At 43.1% G+C, this 21739-nt stretch overlaps 1 protein-coding gene across 7 annotated transcripts in view; it reads left to right on the top strand.

The window, feature by feature from the left end:
• Positions 1-18712, top strand: part of LOC147030577 (zinc finger protein Helios-like) — a 97483-nt gene extending 78771 nt beyond the window's left edge. For 6 of the 7 annotated variants that reach the window (XM_085874790.1, XM_085874787.1, XM_085874792.1 and 3 more), the window contains 2 exons: positions 437-592; positions 16265-18712. In XM_085874790.1, the coding sequence (XP_085730916.1) occupies positions 437-592; positions 16265-16953 (845 nt within the window). In that variant the 3' untranslated portion in view covers positions 16954-18712. The remainder of the gene's footprint in view (positions 1-436; positions 593-16264) is intronic. The other variant, XM_085874793.1, reaches the window with a different exon arrangement.
• The last annotated feature ends 3027 nt before the right edge of the window (positions 18713-21739 follow it).

The following is a 21739-nucleotide window of genomic DNA, read 5'->3' as shown; positions in this document are numbered from 1 at the left end:
TCTATCTTTTTAATAATGTGGCTCTAACAGATTGAGATTACTTCCTTTTATTAATTCGCTTATCTTAGCAATTGGTGCCTGGCAATCTTGTATTGCTTGGAATTTAAACCTTAAGAGTAATTTTTGAAAGTCGTGTATCGCATAACTCTTTGTGATCACATAATTATTATAACACCAGAATATTTCATGCATAAAAAAATTAGATTGATGGAAAGAGGATTTATGGGGAACAAAGAGTAAATCACTCATGGTTATCCAATCCAATTTGAGGAAACTATATGAGGGACATTGAAAAAGTGATACAAACGAGATACTCCAAAGTCGTTCAAGATGTATGCCATTTTTATTTTTAAATATATAATTAATGAGATGGAGTATTTTGTAAGGAAATGACAATTATGGTCGTACCAGTAACAAACAACGACTTGTTTCGCAGCATCTCACCAACAGTTCCCAGTGACTCTGAAACAAGAAAATAATACGGAGAATGTAGCATCAAATGTGGAGAGCGAGGCAGACCCTGGCAGCATCTATAGTCGCCTTCCATACAACTTGGGCAAACGAAAAAGCTTCACTCCACAAAAGCTTGTTGGTGAGGCTGACATCATATAAATGCTTGTTTCGTTTTATAATTCTTATTCTGGAATGCAGTTAGTACAACAGGCTACTCAGATATTATAATTCCTCACAAACATACTGTAAATACTGGAGGGGGGAGGGGGGGTAAATATCAACGTTTTTGTCTATTTCAACACCATTTGTCTGCACAAGGCAATTTTTTATTTTAAACATTGGCGGAAGGTTCATGGAGCTTGTATATCATTCACGTGCAGGACAAATACATAAGTGGATATTGGTGTACCTTGATGTGAATTGCAAGGACATTCGTTGCCAATGGACAAATACATATCGTAGATAAGAATCGTGAGCCATCACAGGTCAGGTGGGATGTCAATATTTGCATCATAACTTGTTTTATGTACAGTAGTGTCAACAAAGGGAATGGAAAAAAAAGATGATTGCAAATGAAAATTATCCAGAATCTAATATTTCCAACAGACTTTGTTCGATATATTTTGTGGTCTTCCAGGCAAAGGGATTAAGAATGCTTTGATGGAAGCTGTTATCAAGGATCGGATTTTCTGTTCCTTGGAGAAATGCTCAAGCGTATCCTAGAGATGCTGTTCTACAAGGATGCTTGCTTGCCATCAGTATTGAGACTGGATTAAAATCTTGGAATTAGCAGATTTAAAGGAAAAAATCAACATGAGTGAGCACAGTGTATATGCATCCAAACATCTATTTGATTCAATTTGATCCAAATAATAGTTGCTGTGGTATAGCCTCGGACAGTTCTCTTGAACAGGCTGTGACACGGAGACAGCCGATCGATCTCTCAAGGGTGACCCAGAGATCCCCTACATACAAGGGAGACAGAGACAAGAGGGAGTGGGCCGGTCCATGGGGACTAATCGGGGCTCTGACTGTGGCCGCATTGCTCTGACAAATCCCAGCAGCGGGGAAGAGTGGGGATGATTTGGCCCCCAACTTGCATTGGGGAGTACAACCACGACGAAGATGCCCCAATAGTTGCAACATTTACTGATGGTGGCATTTATGTACCTGAATATTACAAAATTGTATTTTAATGACCTCTGCCCACTAAAAGTGGAAGGAGGTTATGTTTTCACCCCTGTCTGTTTGTCTGTCTATTTGTTTGTTTGTGTGCAGGATATCTGAAAAAGTGGATGGATTCATATAAAATTTGCTTGGCACGTTGGGTCTGTAAATAAAAATAAAAAAATTGATTCGATTTTGGTGAAGATCCAGATCCGGATCCAACTGTTCGAATTTTTTAAGTGATTCTTAACCATTGAGAGATCGGGCCAAAAACGATAGATAGCACCATATCTCAAAAAGTTGTGGACGGATTTGGATGAAGCTTGGTGACAAGGAAGAATTGATTCGATTCTGGTGAAGATCCGAATCCAGATACGAGAATTATTTAATTTTCAAAGTGATTCTTCATCATTGAGAGATGGGGCCAAAAATGATATGTAGCATGATACCTCAAAAATGTATTGGCCCAAATATGTTCTTCTGAATCAGGCATTGCATCGCAGCAGTATGTGCTCTACCTAGTGCCCTTCTAGTTTTGATTTTGTAATAATTATCAAAATTTACTTAGATCTGTGTAATTATTGTGTGGTATGAGAAACGGTGTCGTCAAGTTGAGCAAAAACTGGGACATCATGCAGACATATTCAAGGCAGAGGAATACTACACTTTTGTCAAGACTCGTATTGGTCTGCTTCAGTGGACATTTCAAACGATAGGTTTTATCAACTACAGGTTGGTAAGGAATGCAAATCGCCATGGGAATCATGGTAAAGCTGACATGGCAAACATGGCGTGGCAAAGGAGCAAGAGAGGATAACCTACTGATCAAGATTGCCTGCTTAACTGCTGCTAATCATCAGGATCACCTGATGACCAATCTGCATCATCCTATACATGAAGATAATAGCTCGTGATGTGCAACACCATGACAGCAGTTCAGTTGGGGTTGGTCTCCATTGCTGAAAAAGCTTTGTGAAGAGGGTGATATTCCGTAATATAATTTTAGTGACTCATTAGTTTTACCAAATATATTTGACAAGCAGAAGAAAAAGGTGATAGTGAATGCATACTCTTTTGAATTGAATGCTATCTGAATGGGACAAGAATCCTTTAATGTTCTACCATGGTGCTGAACTCAGTATGTTTCCTATAAGTATATTTAGAAATTACCATTACTTGGCAGATAAAAGCACCAAATTTGGCAGGATGTTTCTATAGAACCTATAAATTGATTTCAGGGTGGGTAGCACCTTCAACGCCTTACAATCCAAGATGGCCGACAATCAGACACGAATGCAGTCTGGAGAGACAGAACAGGCATAGCCAGTCCTAAATCAGTCTCGAAATGAAAAAAAAAATTTGGATAATTTCCCAGAACTTGTTTCACTGGACAACTGCACCTTTGCAGATGAATCGGTGAGAACCTCTCTATATGCGCTCGAGGAAACTGGCAGAAAGCAGTACCAGAACTATGTGAAATGTGTTCTTGAAGACTGTATCCATTCTATTCATGATACTATCAAGAAGAATTCATTGGCTTTGTTCAGAAAACCTCAGAAAAAGGAAGTGTCAAAGGAAGGGAAGAAAATGAAGGTGTTGCAAAACAATGTAGCTCTGTTTGGTCAGCTATACATTGCTATGGAAACAGGGAATCTGATTTGGAATCGTTTTTTTGCCCTTGAGATGCAGTCATTCCCACCCTCACTATCAGATTTTGGAAAGCTTCAGATTTTGGAAAGAAAGTAAATCAGACTTACTGAAATGTATTGAGCCATCTGATGAAATGGATCCACCAGAAATATTTAACTGTAAGGTACTGGATGGAGCTGTAATTGTTCACTGCCTTCCACCGAATGGAATTTCTACCTTTAGTGAGTATGCTGACAAAGTATTTATTCCTCACTTACAGAAGCATCCATAAGATACAAGGAGGATAGACATCGTTTGGGACACATATATTTCAGACAGTTTGAAAGAATCTACTCTCGAGAAAAAAAGAGGAAATGGTATTCACAGGAAGGTGTCAGACCAGGCAAAGCTACCAGGGAATTGGTTAGGCTTTTTACGTGATCCAGACGATAAAAAGGAGCTTTTCAGCTTTCTAACTGGCAAGGTTGCACAGTTCAGGCATCCAGAAGGAACATCTCTCCATATCACATCGGACGAGTCTGTTTTGTCGCTTGGGTCATCCTTACAAATGGGGAAATGTAATCACAAGGAAGCGGACACGTGGATTGTTGTTCACATACTTCATGCTCTAAAGCAAGGCAGCAAAAGTGTTTTAGTATGCACTGTAGATACTGATGTTATCATCATACTTGTTGGCCAATTCCACTGTTTTACAAGGACACAGCCTTTAATGGATGTCTGGGTTGCCTTTGGTATGGGCAGGAATTACAGATACTAAAGCATAAACTCTATCAGCGCTAATCTTAGACCAGAAAAATCAGTTGCACTGCCTGTTTTCCATGCAATATCTGGGTGTGACACTACCTCTGCTTTCCAGGGAAAGGGAAAAAAGTCATTGTGGCAGGCGTGGCATGCATATCAAGATGTAACAGAAACTTTCGTCCATATTGCAGAACATTCATTTCTGCAACTTGACACTGATTCCAATAACTTCCAACTCCTTGAGAGACTTATTGTTGTCCTGTATGATAAAAGCAGCCCACTCACCTCTGTTAATGAAATAGACAGGATTTATTATGTCAGAGATCTCTTTCAATGGATCGTTTACCACCTACTCGGAATGCGTTGCTTCAACATCTTCGATGAGGGATATACCAGGCAGGAATCTGGACAACCAGCACAGAAACTCAACAAGTGGTTCCTTCCCCCCAATATTTTGGCTTGGTTAAGGAGTCTGGAACATGGTTGCCTGTTTGGATGACAATTCCTGAGGTCTCTAAAGCTTGCAGAGAATTAATCAGATGTTCATGCAAACGGGACTGCACTACATGTAAATGCTCCAAAGCTAACCTAGATTGCTCACCGCTTTGCCAATGTAGATAAATGAAATTGCCTGAACTCGAAAAGACAGATACATGTAAAAAGTACATTACTGCATTAAAAGTACATTAGGGTATTCATATACAGGTTTGCAGGAATCAGAAATGCTGTATTATTTCCTACTAAAACAACCTCATGAAAAGCAACATGCAAAATACTCCAAACTGCGAGAAATATGTATATATTCCGACCTGAAAAACATGGCCGCCACCTTGAATTTGGCCATGATTTTTGTTTCTATCAACATTAAAATGTTTAAAATTTAAATCTTTATGGTCCTATGTCCTATAATATTTATTTTGTGCCATAAAATGTACTACTTAGCCATACAAAGAGGATAAATAGTCAATCGTCTAGTCTTTAATCAGCTGTGGTGTGATCAAGGTGGCCATCTTGGAATTAGACGAAAGCGGAAGTCGTTTAGCGTGGTACGCACCCTTGATTTTGAAGTTATGTTGAACCCTGAGTCTATGGAAAATATAATGCTTTTATCCGGTCAGGCACGGTAATTTCATCTGGCCACCTGACAATATATATGCCTCCTTGTCACTGATTGACATCCATCCATCCATCTCCACTAAGGTGCTGAGCTCAGTATGTTCCCTATATGCCACCTTGTCACTAAATGACATCCATCCATCCATCCATCCATCGGGACCATACTCTGTGCAGAGCGTTGGTGCCGCCTTCGCAGTCTTCTGGGCTATTGGGCACAATCATGCACAGGTTGCCACTTTGACATAGGATACCAGCAATCTGGCACTCATTTTGCCGACCTCAGAAGGATGATAGGCAAAGTCAACCCCACCTGGTATTAATTCAACTGCCAAGTGGGATTTGAACTTAGGATCCGAGAATCCCAAACCCACCACCCCAACCATTAAAGCCACAACCAGGCATTGAATGACATGGTGTCACATTAATAATGGTGTGAAGTGTTGGGACAAACTGAATTTTAGAAAAACCCTTTTTTTAAGCAGACAACTGTTCCTTTTGGTGATAATTGCTATAAAACATCTTGTGTCGATTTAAAGATGCATGGTATTAATTTTGTATTTTATCATTCATTTGAAGTGTTGCAGAAAAATTTGTGAAAGATCGTGGGTTCTCTGAATAAGATTGCATGTCGATTATGTAAGATGAGATCGTTGCTCTAAGAGAATATTATACTAGGGAAGAACCAGTAATGAGGTAATGGAGCCTTAAATCGAGGTGGGGTTGGAGACTCAGTCATTGGCTCATTTTGCATCCATGGCGTCAGGCAATGCTTCTGTTGTAGCCCTGATGGTACAAGTTCAATAGCTTCCCAATCCTGCACTTCCCAATCTCACACTGTCTCCGATATGGATCCTTTCTTCTGTGAATGCACAAATTGTCCAATTGCCGTGCTTGTTACCAACAAAGAAACATTCCATTTTCATTTTTCTTGCACTGTTTGACATGGTAACAAGTGGCATCCTTTTGAACTTCCATCATTATTTTCATGACAATTAATGTTCTTTTTCCCAGCAGAACATGATCAAAACTCCCGATACGTGAGCACACAACTCATGATTCTGAGATATCAGATTCTGGCAAACAAAATTTGAAAAGCAAATACCTCCTGTAATCCCCTTGACAAATGAAGATCAAAGAACTATTCACATGTATCATTTCAAATGGTTTAAAGCAGCCTTTTGTGAAGACTACAGTGAGTTCGACCCAAGGGAGAACATGAAAACAATACCAGGGATGTAACACTGATTGTGTCCTCCTCACAATACCTTTTGATATAATACACATTATAATACCCGTGAGAATTTCAACATCCCAAAGACTTCTGCCTCGAGGTTTATGTATCCAGCAAAATAACTGTGCACTCCAGAATGAATGGTCTTTTTAGTACACAGAACATGCACACACACACACACACACACACACACACACACACACACACACACACACACACACACACACACACACACACACACACACACACACACACACACACACACACACACACACACACACACACACACACACACACACTGACATATGGTGTTGGTGTGTTGGTTAAGGTGGCTGGCTTGGGACCTTAGAGTCCTGAGTTTTAGCCCCTGTGGACCGTTGAATTCACACCAGGTGAAATTGACTCAGCCTGTCATCCTTCTGAGGTTGGTGAAATGAGTACCAGTGTGCTCTGGTAATAACCCTTCAGGGTAACCTGTGTCAGAGTGGCGACCTATGCTCCTTGCCAATGAAATTGCCTCAGCAGCCCCATATGTTTTGATGCCACGAAAGGAATATAATTATTATTATTATTATTATTATTATTATTATTATTAAGCAGGACATCTTGGTACCCGGTCATCACTGCCAGCAGTTATAAAGTGGCAGTTCTGGTTATGTCTCATTAATTATGTAGCACACCAGTGCACAACCACCACACAAAAACCACACCAAACACCACACCAAACACCACACCAAACACCACACCATACAACTCCTGGTGAGGGACTGCAATCTGTGATTGCTCTTTTCCTTGTTACAATTGTTTTGAGGAGCAGACTTGTGCATAAAAAGATGTGTATGCAGGAGCCTGTAATATATATATATATATATATATATATATATATATATATATATATATATATATACATATATATATATATATATATATATATATATATATATATATATATATATATATACATATACACAGTCATGTCCACACTGGTTAACACTGACCTGGGTGGATAGCTAAACAGTTCTACCCTGTAGGCGAACACATGATCCTTGGAGATGAATGCGCTCACTCGCGGGATGGGAGGGCGGCAAAGCCGTTTACTGGACACATTCGCCAGGACGGCAGAAAAGTGTTTATGCTCGAACCCACAATGTATCGACAGACACAAGCAATCTTAATAAATAGGGATTGAATGAGCATAAATCAAGTATTCATAAGAGGAATAAATGAAAGCGTAATAATGAAAATAAATCAAAGCATGAGGTAATGAAACGTGAGATAATTCACAGCCTAAAGTCGAGGCGCCTCCACACACAGTTACGAAAACGAACAAGGGGAAGGATAAAACCAAATAAAAATCCCTCTCTTTATTCTGGCACTTCGCTTTGTCCAGAGATGGTCCTGAAGAACTTGACGATCGAACCGTGTCGACCTGCACGGGAAGCTGCACCCAAAAGAGTCCCGAGCCGCTCCCTCAGTGCGAAACGTACAGGAGGCAATTCAGGCGGTGACATTCAACACCAGGGCTCAGAAACCGCCGTGCAGCTTCTTTTCATGAGTGAATATGCCGACCATTCCTCTCTTGCACCAGGTCCGTTCACCACGATTCCCCCACCTTCCTCCTCAACCATACGATGAGACGATTGCTGAGGCTCCGTGATAAGGCCGCGTGGCACGCTCTTCTTCCCTCCTCAGAAACGTACACACTTCACGACTCAGCCGAACAATCAATGGCTCGTGTTGTGTTCCAATGCGTGAAAAAATTCACCTCAGCCCGAACATGAGAATCGTGCAGCCATCTTCACCATGTTGAGGGGAAGCCAGTGAGCTCGATCCTTTTGCCTCCAATCACGTACCTCACATCTATCCTCTCCCCTGAACCTTCTGACCTCACGCCCAGACATCATCCACCCCAGGGGCCTGGTTTGTGAGTTGTCATTCCTAGAAGCGGAGTTTTTGCCTGCTTGGAACGTTCGGCTCAGATGTTGTTGTTTTAACGATGTGATTCCTTTTTAGCGCCTGTCTTGAAAATGCAAAAACATAGGAAAAGGTCACAGGGGGAAATCACATACTGGGAGAAATTTTCCTCAAACCCGACCTAATTAACACAGCACCACCCTCCCGTGCAGTGACGCGTAACAAACTTAAGCTCACAGTTTCCCTACTTAAATTACATTGAAATGTCACCTGCTCATCCACGCACCATGCCACTCTATACAATCCTACCTTTACTTTGAAGTTCCTCCATCTGCTCCACAAACATAACAAAAAATATATATATATATATATATATATATATATATATATATATATTGAAGTTTTTGTTTGTTTGCTTGATTGTTTGTCTGCACACGCTAATCTCCTGAACGGTGAAAGATAGTAGGAAACCTCTGACACAAAAAATGTCGGGACGGGCCCCCGGAAGGTTATAGGCGAGGTGGCGAGGCCCCTCGGATTCCAATCCACATGTGCAATCCGCAAATCCGAAGACAGATTTTGATTATATACTTTAACTCGTCCATGAGAGTATATCATGGTTCCAAGGGAATTTTTTGATTAGGCCAAAACACAATAACATATTAAGACCCCTGCGAGGTGAAAACGGGCTGACCAAGGGTTATTATTTTTTTTGTTTTTCATGACAAGAGCACTCTGTTAATTATCATCAAAGGGGTGAATAAATTCATGCAAATGACCATTTTTCATTAAATTTACCCAAATAACCCTTTGAATTCCCTTAGTTTGCATGTAAATTTCAGGCCACTAGCTTTCAGGGTTGTTATAGAGGACACACACACACACACACACACACACACACGCACACGCACACGCACACACACACACGCACACACTTATTATTATTACAGATAAGTACAAGGTCTCGGCTTGTGAAAATGCGTGCTGGAGGGTGGGAGGCAATACAACAACAGTAAATTGTTCGTGCTTTAGATAATGCATTGCACTGAACAATATTAATTATCTAATTATATATTAATGTTGTGTAGGCTTGATTGGCCAAATGGCTTCCTCCTGTGTCCAAGTTCCTTGTGTACACCCGCCGTATTATTTGCAGTCGCTGTAGATTATACTTAGCCCGATCAAACTGTGTGGACATTGTAAATGAGAATGGATGCACATTGAACCAGAGAGTTCAGAGAACACGATACCCTGCACAGTGTTTTCGTGTGTACTACTTCAATTTTTTTAGGGACACCCTGTACATCACCCTTATACACTGTGATAAGATGACATTGAGTCACAGTTTAGGAGATAGAGTGGTTATTGATGCCCTCTCACATGCCATGCCCTCTCATGCTATATATCAATGCAAAGCATGGCTCTTGGAAGTATTATGAAGGCGATTTGCATTCTGCAGTGCTCAAGTTGATAAATAGATTTAAATAAAGGTTTGAAGAGGTTTAAAGAAATAAATAAGTTCCGGTTTTTACCACCATTTTATCCAGTGTCTATTACATCACCCTATCTAACACGATCTATTCAATACTGGTGTTGGCTTAGCAGTTAGGGTGGTGGCTTGGGATCCTAGGGTCCTGAGTTTAAGCCCCGTTCGCCGCTGAATTAATACCATGGGGTTGACTCAGCCTGTCATCCTTCCGAGGTTGGCGAAATGAGTGCCAGTGTCACAGCCAAAAAGGCTGCACACGAAGAGAAGGGGTAACAACGGATTGATGAAATCTGGTATTGGTGTGGTGTCGGTATGATTGACTGAATGGCCTCCTCCTGCGCCTTAATTCCTTGTTAACACGTTACATTAGTTATTTGTGGCTGTTGTTTGTGTCATTTATAACGTCCTTTAAGAAATGCAAAGTTTCCCATCTGGAATGATTTTGAATTCTGTTTGACTGCCAGGCAGGCAGACAGATTCAGGTCAGGTATGGGAGCATGCGCAGGAGAAGCGCGTTGCTGCGTCTACTTTTGGCCAGTACTCCAGGGGCCTCCGTCTGGCTATGCCCCAGGTCCATCCCCATTTCCTTGAGATGCTGATCAACCTCCTGCAACCACGAGGCATGTGGTCGGCCCATTGGCCTACTCCACTCACAAGTCTCCCTCGCTGAGAGAATCTGGTGAGCAGGATCACCTTCAGGAAAACAAGACACATGTACATACAGCCGCAGCTGACTCTCATGGACTATGCAGGTAACAAATCTCATTTGAGTCTCTCAGCAACCGCTCATTGGACACAAAGTCGGACCAGCGATAGCCAAGGATTCTCTGAAGAGACCTGGTACCGAAGGAATTAAGAGTCCGTCTCAGATTCCTGGTCATGGTCCAAGTCTCATAACCATAGAGCAAGACTGGAAGCACAAAGGACCTGAAGATTAGGACTTTCGTCTTCCCGCACAGGTACCGGCAGTGCCACACCCCATGATCCAGTGAATCCATGACTCCCCAGGCCCAACCCAGACGTCTATTGACCTCTGACTCGCAGCCAGCAGAGACATGAATATCACTGCCAAGGTAAGTGAATCTCTCCATGACCTCAACATCCTCGCCACAAACAGGTACAGATAAGATAGCAGCATCCAATATGTCATTGAAAGCCTGGATCTTAATTTTGACCCAGGAAACCCATAATCCTAGTGGTTCGGATTCCTCATTCAGCGCTTCGAGGGCCCCCAAAAGGATATTTAAAGTCTCCGCAAAGATGACTGCATCATCTGCGAAATCAAGGTCAGAGATCTTGACATTCCCAAACGATGCACCGCAGCTTGATCTCTCCGACATCCTCCCCAGAATCCAGTCTAGACAAGTGCTAAAAAAGTGTGGGTGCCAATACACACCCCTGAGGAATTCCAATAACAACTGGAAATAAGTCAGAGATGGTATCACCACATCTCACAGCACTCTCAGTACCAGAGTACAGTTCAGACATCAGATTGATCAGTTTTGGTGGCACCCCACGAAGACCAAGAATCCTCCAGAGGGCATCCTGATTCACTGAATCAAACGTTTTACAGAGATAAACATAGGCTGCAAGCAGCCCCTGACGAAACTCTCGTCTGCGTTCGGTGAGGACACGAAGTGCAAGGATACGGTCAATCGTTGACCTCTTTGGTGTAAAGCCTTAATTGCTCTGGACGCTGGTGCTCAAGCAGATGGTGGCAAACCCCATCTAGAATTATCCGAGCAAAGGACTTTCCCTGCACTGAGAGCAGCATTACCCCTCGGTAGTTGTTGCAGTCTTGGCGATCATCCTACCCTTTCCAGAGAGGGATAACAAGGTCCCTCTTCCAGTCAGTTGAGATGATGCCTGTGTTCCAGGCAGAGCAAAGAACTGCATGCAACGACACGAGTGCTGCATTTCCACCAGCCTTGAGAAGTTTAGTATGGATACCACAGATCCCTGGAGCTTCACCGCATTTCAACCGGTTCACCACAGCCTGAGTTTCCACAAACGAAGGTGGACCACAGTTGATTGGGGGGGGGGAGGGGTGTTCAGCAGTTGGGATTGTAATACCCCTGACATCCAACTCCACAGCTCGTGAATCGGCCTGTTACAGCCGCTCAAAGTAACCGGCCCAGCGGACCTTCACAGATTAAATTATCCCCAGCGGCCTAGCGGGAAGACATTAAATAACATTATCTCACTCCTCTCTGCGCATGTGCAATCTGGACGAATTCAGAGCTAAAGTACTGTAAAAACAGCAAACTTGTCTTCCTATTCATGTTCTCATTCGTGTTCAAAATACAACATTCGATTCATGTAAGTTGTATCTCAATCATCTATATTCTATACTATAAGAGAGCCGTTTGTCTGTCTGTGTCTGTGTCCCCATTTCACTGAGAGATGGCTGAACGGATCTTTGTCAAACTTTCAGAGGTTCATCAGTGAGAGCCTGGGAGTGTTTTAGACCAAAATAATTAAGAAAAATTGAAAATTTTGGAAAGAAAACTTCGGTTGTTTTTTTCTTTTTTTGAAATCGCTCGATAGTACCGAATACTTTTGATTAATGACAGCCATATTCAAGTCCCCACATACGCTTAAACAAATACAAAACAATTACTAAACATTTAAATATAAATAAATCTCTTCCGAAAATGGTCAAAGTTGGTGATACATCTTTCTGAATGGCCCCATATTCAAAGATCGGGGGTAAAATTAACCCAGCATCAACAACAGCACATTCACCTGCATCCATTCAACGAATAACATAAGCCTGGTGTTGGGTTAGCATACATGGGGCTGGTGTGGGATCTTAAAGTGCTGAGTTTGAGCCCTGTTTGTTACTGAATTAGCACCTGGTGGGGTTGACTCATCCTGCCATCCTTCTGAGGTTGGTAAAATGAGTACTAGTGTACTGGTATTGGGGCACAGCATCAGTGGCATAGTTGTGCCCCAACAAAATGATAGCTACCTGGCAACCAAGCTGCCATATGCAAGAAAATGAACGAATACCGTCTAATTCTACTTTTAAGGTAACATTTTACAATGCCTCTTAGCCAGTAATCTGCAGGGTGTTTACAAAGTCCCATTACCTCCTTCACAGAACCTGATAAATGAATATGATGAACACAGAAAAGGTATAAATGTAAACTATGAATATACGAAACTTTTATTGTCATAAAAACCAAATTGTGGACATTAGCATGAACATATATACCAAAAATATGAGGGTGGATGATGATGGTGGGCGGGGGGTGGTAACATGATTTTGTAACCACCCTGTACAGTATAGTACATTTCTCTATGTGCAAAATTGATTTTGTGTTCTCATGGTTTCAGGTCTCATGCTGACTTGACAGTTGCAATCTCACGGGATTGTGAGTTGGACAGGCGACCGTGACGGGCCATTTTTAAATCTCTCTATCGAGCCTCAGCCCTTGGAGCGATGGGAAAGATAATGTTAAATCTACCCCCGACCTCATTCCTTTGTGGGTATAGCGAAGTGTTTTAGGCCCCTACAAGAAATAGACTGGGCAACACTGAGTACCCCTGCTAGTAAACTGATAAGATGGACAGACATGAACCAATTGCTTAACCCCGCTTTTCGCTTCGCATGCATGGGATCATGAAAACGACCAGAAAATAAAAGCACATTATGATGTATCAGAGGTTTTGGTCCAGCGACTTTCCTGGATCTCTTAAATGACGTTGAAGAAATATATATATATATATATATATATATATATATATATATATATATATATATATATATATATATATATATATATATATATCTCAAACCTGAATATTTTTGCAATTTGAAGCAACATGTCTGGTGTTGGGTTAATGGCTAGGGTGATGGGCTTGGGATCCTAGGATCCTGAGTTCAAATCCTGCTTGGCTGTTGAGTTAATACTAGTTGGGGTTGATTCTGCCTATCGTCCTTCTGAGGTCGGCAAAATGAGTACCAGTTTTCTGGTATCCTGTGTTGGAGTGGTGACTGGAATGGTGGTGTCCAGGAATGTGCCCGATAGACTAGGAGACTGCTTCAGCAGCACCAACGCTTTGCGCAGAGTAATGTTCCAATGGATGGATGGATTGAAGTAATAAATGTTTGCTTCTTGTGCTTTGCTGAGGTTATTTCTAATCAATCAACATTTGCTGTTTCTTCTTAAAATTAAATGTTTATGGATTTTAGATTCCATGGCCTTCGGGTGGAGACCTGCATCTCTTTTACATAGTGAATTTTTATCACCCGGATTAGTTAGTGTCCACCTATTGTAATTGTCATTTTAACAAGTGTCAAACATTATTGTGTCCTTTGTCAAACATTGTCAAACAAAGCGATCCATGAGAGTTAACTTCGGTAAGTGTGTCTTTGTATAACCTGTCTTTGTTGTTTGATTGTTTGTATATCTCACGAGGCCTCATTGGGCCTAATTCATTCCTCCTCTGGTTTTTCCATACTCATCCCTGTTTTCAACCCTTTGCTTTTGCCACAAAACTGTTCTTTTAAAAATTGTAAATGTCATTAATCATTCGTGTTTATCACCCTTCTTTCTTTCCTCCTGTTTTCACCCTCCTTTCTTTTTTCTCTCCTCAATTATTAAACTTTTTTATGGTTGGGGGTTGAGAGGATGGGGGTGGGGGGGGGAGAGAGGTTCATTATTTCAATGCTTTCATTTCCTGCATTTTCTCCTCTTGCATTATCTTGCAATGTGATTCCAATCATGAGCTATTGGGAATATTTTGCTGTTTATTCATCTCCTCATCTCCCTCCTCTTCTGCCCCCTTGCCACCCGACCACCAGACTCGCTCTCATTTCCTTTCTTCTTTCTTTGGTTGCCAATATGTTCATTTGTATTGATCGAACATTCAGCAACAGTGTAGTCTTTCGAAAGCATTCAGTTAACCTACTTTTCAACCCAACAGTGATGAGTGTGGCCGTATTGCCTACTTATGGATCATAGACTGAGACTGAGTGTCATAAATGCAGTCTGTGCAATGGTCCATCCTTCGCTTCCAACCCCACTCATCCCATCCTGTCTCTTCTGCTCTTATCTTCCACGACAACCCCACCACTCTTACCAGCACTCCTACGATATGTGCCTACACACCTATGGAGTGCGCCCTGAACGCCACCCTCCCCCCACCCCACTACTCATTCCCACACAACCTCCCTCTTCTACTCACCCAGCCAAGCACCCACCTTAAAATATGGTCTACCAACATCAGAGACATATACTGTATGCTCCAATCTCATGGATCTCTTTTGACAAGTTTCTGCTGCATCTTCAGGTGTTGCCTGTCATCAACGTTTCTTTTTCAGGATGTCCCAGACTCACTCATCTTTATCAGTCATTAATTTACTATCATTTTGACAGATCCTTTATTCATGCTGATGGAGAGGTTGCAATCTGTATCAGAAGCATGCTTTCCCATAGTCCCTGCCCCATGCTCCACCCCAAGTACTTGTAGAATATTTCTGGGTCCGTGTCCCTCTTCTGAGCAATGTCAGATTTTTATGTATGTGGTATCCCGACCTGCCATCTGTGATCACACCAAAGGCTCACAAAGCCAACTTGAACTCCCTTCTATCGTCCCATCCCAACTCTCTCTTCCTAATCTGCAGTGACTTCAACTATCACCATCCAGCTGGCTTTTTGTCAGTCCTCATACCCTTGTCCATGGTATTGCAGCCAAGGTTCTTTGAGATACTTCTGACCTGACCAAATATTTTGGATTCCCAACCCATATCTCCCTAACTGGCTGTCACTCTCTGCTTGACTTGATCACATCCAACTTTCCCTCCAACCTTTCCTGTTCTTCTACTACCCTGTATGTATTTGCTTATTATGTAGAAGTACACTGTCTAAGAATGCATTTATCCTGCAAGTGATTTTCGTACAGATATATATATATATATATATATATATATATATATATATATATATATATATATATACATATATATTATATGAAGCTCTTTGTAATCACTGACTCACTCACTGACTGATATTAAAGATCGGTACCTTCCGGGTGACGTAGAAATCTGAAATTTTTCCACCTCTTGGTCTCTCCGGATTTCCATGACTAAGTTTTTCTGCACTCACTGAGACCCTGTTCTCACCGTTCTCCTGAAATTCTTCTCTTTGTTTTGTGCTGCATTCTTTTGTTGATTTTTTTTTCCCACAGTTTTCCCTTTGTCTGTTGATGCATTTCCCCTTGTCGTTCTGCCCTTTCACAAGCCACAATGCCTGTATTAAAAATTATCTTTTTATTATGTGTTTGAGCTTATTTTCTGAGCACTCGCAACACAAAGTTGGAAAACTACCTATCAAATATGGATTTATTTTCCAGTTTTTTTTCTGGGTTATTTGAGTACAGATAGGTGGGATGATACGGTATGTTATCAATGAGCATGACAAATATGCACATAACTGTGCTTGCTTTATTGCTTACATTATTACTGTTGTTATTCCTCCCTGACCTGACCATTGCAGTAGAAAAACGGTGGCATGCAGGACCACCTGATGGACACAGCATCCAAGCACAGAGTCCTGTTCAAGAACAAGATGCGGTGCTGAGCCAGTTAGCTGACAAACCAGCTCAATTTACATTCTACAACGTGGACTCGATGGGATTTGTGAACACCTCTGCAGGCATGCCAAACAGTGACTCCAGCAAAAATCTCTCATTGTTGAGGAACCAGACGAGGATACTTCAACCTGAAGGTCCACTCGGCAGTCGGGTAATGCCTGCTGTATCAGCGCCGACACACGGGGATGGACCACTCCGGGTAGCAGAACTGCGATTGAAGCGTGGAGAAAATGTTCCATCCCCAAGTCACAGCTACCAAGATTCAACAGATACAGAGAGTGGCATGGAGGAGCGTAATGGAGTTGGTCGTAACGGAGACAACCGGCTAGGTCGTGCCAATGCTTGGCAGCAGCAAATGCAAGCACATCGTGAGCCATATCAGGTGTTTGGGGCCGACGGCACAGCTGCACGCAGTCACTGGTGTGGCCACTGTGAGGTTCTCTTCCTTGACCACGTCATGTATACCATTCATATGGGTTGCCATGGGTACCGGGATCCTCTAGAGTGCAATGTTTGTGGTCACCGCAGCCGAGATCGCTACGAGTTTGCCTCGCACATGGTTCGTGGGGACCATCTATTGGCCATTGAGTGACACACTCAGTGGCATCTTGATCAAATGGATATTTTGCATATGTACAGGTTAAACCATTGCTTCTGACTCGTTTTCACTATCTCAACAGCTTTTAATAGTCAGTGGACTGAATGTAAATGCATTCCTGCTCCTCTTTCAAAGAAGCGAGCTTTCTCAGGTCAAACGCAGCAAAGTTCCTCTCACGTTCTTCGTCTCACCTGGCAAACCTTTTTCCATCCTGAGCAACCCCCCCACCCCCACTGTCCCTGTGAAAAACGTCCATTTTCACAACCTTGGTTGAATCCAGATTCCTGGAATACCATGATGGGAGCAGGAGAAAGTGGAGGAGTTCTGATGCATCTTGCTGCTTTGCATCTGGATAACATCTCGAGGGAAACTTTACAACCATCCAAGATGGTTCCTGTCCTGTCTCGTAAGGAAAAGTCGTGCAAGATTCCACCCCCCCCACCCCCTGTGTTTCTGCTGTGTCCCCCTCATAATCTCACAAGTGCACTTGATTCCCAATATCTGTAGCACTTGTTCACAATTATGCAAATGCCTGTGATTTGAGTGGCGAAACCTCTTGAAGATGTGCTCCAGTAGAAACGCATTCCATAATACTTGCAGTCGTGGATTTTAAACTTCATATTTTTAACAAATTCACTGAAATATTCCCTCATTTACGTCGAGCGAACGTGAACATGAATCGTCTGCCTTTTAGTAGTGACAGCAGAAGGTTCATCAGGAAGAGACAGATACCTGGCGGTGTCTTGGGTTGCATTTTAAGGAAGTATATGTAAGCCGGGTACTGTTTTGTTTATTATTATAATTATTTGTATATCTATCTGCTCAAAGCATAAGGATGTTTTGTTGTTGTTGTTGTCGTTGTTGTCGTTGTTGTTGTTTGGAAGTACATAAACTTATAATGGAGGAATCGAATTTGACTCGCTGCTCGTCTTGGAGACCTCAATGTTTAATCATAATTTATTGCTCCAGTTGATGGCGTGGGAGGGGTTGGAGAGACGGCGGGTGTTGGTTCATGGGTTAGGAGGTTGGGAGATGAGTGGTACCCTAGCAAACTCTTACCTTTTGTTTGTTTGTTTTTTTTCAACTTTCCATGAAGTACCTGGGGTTTTAAAACAGAATTTGCAAAAGTAAGTCAATAGTTTAGTTATCTTCACCAAAAACACAAACCAAAACACACAGGCAGGGTAGCTAGATCTTCGTGTTTGAAGGGCCTAGCAGATTGGCCCTAGCTGCTTGTGGACGCATCGCAACAAGCCGAACTGAAGTGAACTTTTACATAACATTTTACATAACACTGAAGTGAACTTTTCCATAACACTGTGATCAATCATGTTATCCAGCAAGCCCTGCGTGGCTCTATAATGCAAAATCCAGTCATTGTGCCTGCATTGTTTGTCTTCGGCCAAAGCCATGCATGTCGATTGATCTGCCCTTTTCTCCCAAACTTTATCCTTTCCCCTCTCACCATCAACTGCCTTGAAATAAGAAGAAAATAAGTGCAATAAAAAATCAAATTGGCAGCGTGTGTGGTGAGTAAATAAAGACGACATTCTTTTCATTGTTATGAAAATGAGGAGTGATATGGGCTGAAGCCTGACAATTATTAATAATATTAATTATGTATTTTTATATGTCAATCTTGCGGGGAAGGATTATGAGACTTTTATGTTTATTGGGTCATTTTTGAAATTCAACCAAAGTTCTTACATTGTTGGTACAATGGTAATAAATGGAACATTTTGTTTCAAAGCTATTGTGTATTGTCATCGTATTATTGGTATCCTTGTCATGTTAATGCAGGAAAAAAGCAAGCTTGGTGTTGACTTAGCGGTTAGGGTGGCTGGCTTGGGATCTTAGGGTCCTGAGTTTGAGCCCCTGTTCACCGTTGAATTAACATCAGGTGGGGTTGACTCAGCCTGTCGTCCTTCCGAAGTTGGTGAAATGAGCATCGGCGTACTGGTAATAGGGGCACTGCATCAACAGCACAGCCGTGCCCTCAGCCAACCCTCAACCATGTGCTGCATACGAAGGAGGAGAAGGAGGAAACAAGCCATTTCACAGAGTAATAATAATTATTGATACATTAAAGTAGCTGGATTTCTTCATCTGTTTTTCTCTTTGCACCCATTGGTTGGACAGCTGACTTGGCTTCACCCATAATCATATCCTGAAAAAACCAAAAACATCATGCCTCTGCCATTTTGGTCATTCATTTCAGACCTCAGGCTTCTGCTGTACATTTGAAGACTGAAGAACGTGTCTTCTGTCATGAAATAAAGGGATGCAGAGGAAAGAAAATAGTCATGATAAATATTTAAAGTCATTAAGAATTAAAAAACCCTCCTATCTGTCCTTTTGGTTTTTGCAAGAGTTTTCAAGGCTGAATATTGTGCAAGTACAGGATTTATAAATGAACTATTTCACATTTGCATAGTCATGTAATTCACATGTTATGTGAACTAAATAAACATACATGGCAAGTTGGAGGCAACGAAAAGTGACGATGGGAATTGAAAGCGGATTGGGTCGGAATCGAAAGCGGGTTTGGTAGGAATCGAAAGCGGGTTGGGTAGGAATCGAAAGCGGGTTTGGTAGGAATCGAAAGCGGGTTGGGTAGGAATCGAAATCGGGTTGGGGAGGAATCGAAAGCGGGTTGGGTAGGAATCCAAAGCGGGTTGGGGAGGAATCGAAAGCGGGTTGGGGAGGAATCGAAAGCGGGTTGGGTAGGAATCCAAAGCGGGTTGGGTAGGAATCCAAAGCGGGTTGGGGAGGAATCGAAAGCGGGTTGGGGAGGAATCGAAAGCGGGTTGGGGAGGAATCGAAAGCGGGTTTGGTAGGAATCGAAAGCGGGTTGGGTAGGAATCGAAAGCAGGTTTGGTAGGAATCGAAATCGGGTTGGGGAGGAATCGAAAGCGGGTTGGGTAGGAATCCAAAGCGGGTTGGGGAGGAATCGAAAGCGGGTTGGGGAGGAATCGAAAGCGGGTTGGGGAGGAATCGAAAGCGGGTTGGGGAGGAATCAAAAGCGGGTTGGGGAGGAATCGAAAGCGGGTTTGGTAGGAATCGAAAGCGGGTTTGGTAGGAATCCAAAGCGGGTTGGGGAGGAATCGAAAGCGGGTTGGGGAGGAATCGAAAGCGGGTTTGGGAGGAATCCAAAGCGGGTTGGGGAGGAATCGAAAGCGGGTTGGGGAGGAATCGAAAGCGGGTTGGGGAGGAATCGAAAGCGGGTTGGGGAGGAATCCAAAGCGGGTTGGGGAGGAATCGAAAGCGGGTTTGGTAGGAATCCAAAGCGGGTTGGGGAGGAATCGAAAGCGGGTTGGGTCGGAATCGAAAGCGGGTTTGGTAGGAATCGAAAGCGGGTTGGGTTGGAATCGAAAGCGGGTTTGGTAGGAATCGAAAGCGGGTTGGGTAGGAATCGAAAGCGGGTTGGGTAGGAATCGAAAGCGGGTTGGGTCGGAATCGAAAGCGGGTATGGTAGGAATCGAAAGCGGGTTGGGTAGGAATCGAAAGCGGGTTGGGTAGGAATCGAAAGCGGGTTGGGTCGGAATCGAAAGTGCATTGGGTCGGAATCGAAATCGGGTTTGAGAGGAATCGAAAGCGGGTTGGGGAGGAATCGAAAGCGGGTTGGGTCGGAATCGAAATCGGGTTTGGTAGGAATCGAAAGCGGGTTGGGGAGGAATCGAAACCGGGTTGGGGAGGAATCAAAAGCGGGTTTGGTAGGAATCGAAAGCGGGTTTGGTAGGAATCGAAAGCGGGTTGGGTAGGAATCGAAAGCGGGTTGGGTAGGAATCGAAAGCGGGTTGGGTCGGAATCGAAAGCGGGTATGGTAGGAATCGAAATCGGGTTGGGTAGGAATCGAAAGCGGGTTGGGTAGGAATCGAAAGCGGGTTGGGTCGGAATCGAAAGTGCATTGGGTCGGAATCGAAATCGGGTTTGAGAGGTATCGAAAGCGGGTTGGGGAGGAATCGAAAGCGGGTTGGGTCGGAATCGAAATCGGGTTTGGTAGGAATCGAAAGCGGGTTGGGGAGGAATCGAAACCGGGTTGGGGAGGAATCAAAAGCGGGTTTGGTAGGAATCGAAATCGGGTTTGGTAGGAATCGAAATCGGGTTTGGTAGGAATCGAAAGCAGGTTGGGGAGGAATCAAAAGTGGGTTGGGGAGGAATCGAAAGCGGGTTGGGGAGGAATCGAAATCGGGTTTGGTAGAAATCGAAATCGGGTTTGGTAGGAATCGAAAGCGGGTTGGGGAGGAATCGAAATCGGGTTGGGGAGGAATCGAAATCGGGTTTGGTAGGAATCGAAAGTGGGTTGGGGAGGAATCAAAAGCGGGTTGGGGAGGAATCGAAAGCGGGTTTGGGAGGAATCGAAAGCGGGTTGGGGAGGAATCGAAATCGGGTTTGGAAGGAATCGAAAGTGGGTTGGGTAGGAATCGAAAGCGGGTTGGGGAGGAATCGAAAGCGGGTTGGGGAGGAATCAAAAGTGGGTTGGGGAGGAATCGAAAGCGGGTTGGGGAGGAATCAAAAGTGGGTTGGGGAGGAATCGAAAGCGGGTTGGGGAGGAATCAAAAGCGGGTTTGGTAGGAATCGAAATCGGGTTTGGTAGGACTCAAAAGCGGGTTTGGTAGGAATCGAAATCGGGTTTGGTAGGAATCAAAAGCGGGTTTGGTAGGAATCGAAATCGGGTTTGGTAGGAATCAAAAGCGGATTGGGTCGGAATTGAAAGCGGGTTTGGGAGGAATCAAAAGCGGGTTGGGGAGGAATCGAAAGCGGGTTGGGGAGGAATCGA

The sequence above is a fragment of the Eptatretus burgeri genome, chromosome 3 (assembly GCF_056783735.1).
Source record: "Eptatretus burgeri isolate ZD-2024b chromosome 3, Ebu_testis_v1, whole genome shotgun sequence".
NCBI classification, from domain to species: domain Eukaryota; kingdom Metazoa; phylum Chordata; class Myxini; order Myxiniformes; family Myxinidae; genus Eptatretus; species Eptatretus burgeri.
This window is presented reverse-complemented; position numbering and strand designations above follow the sequence as displayed.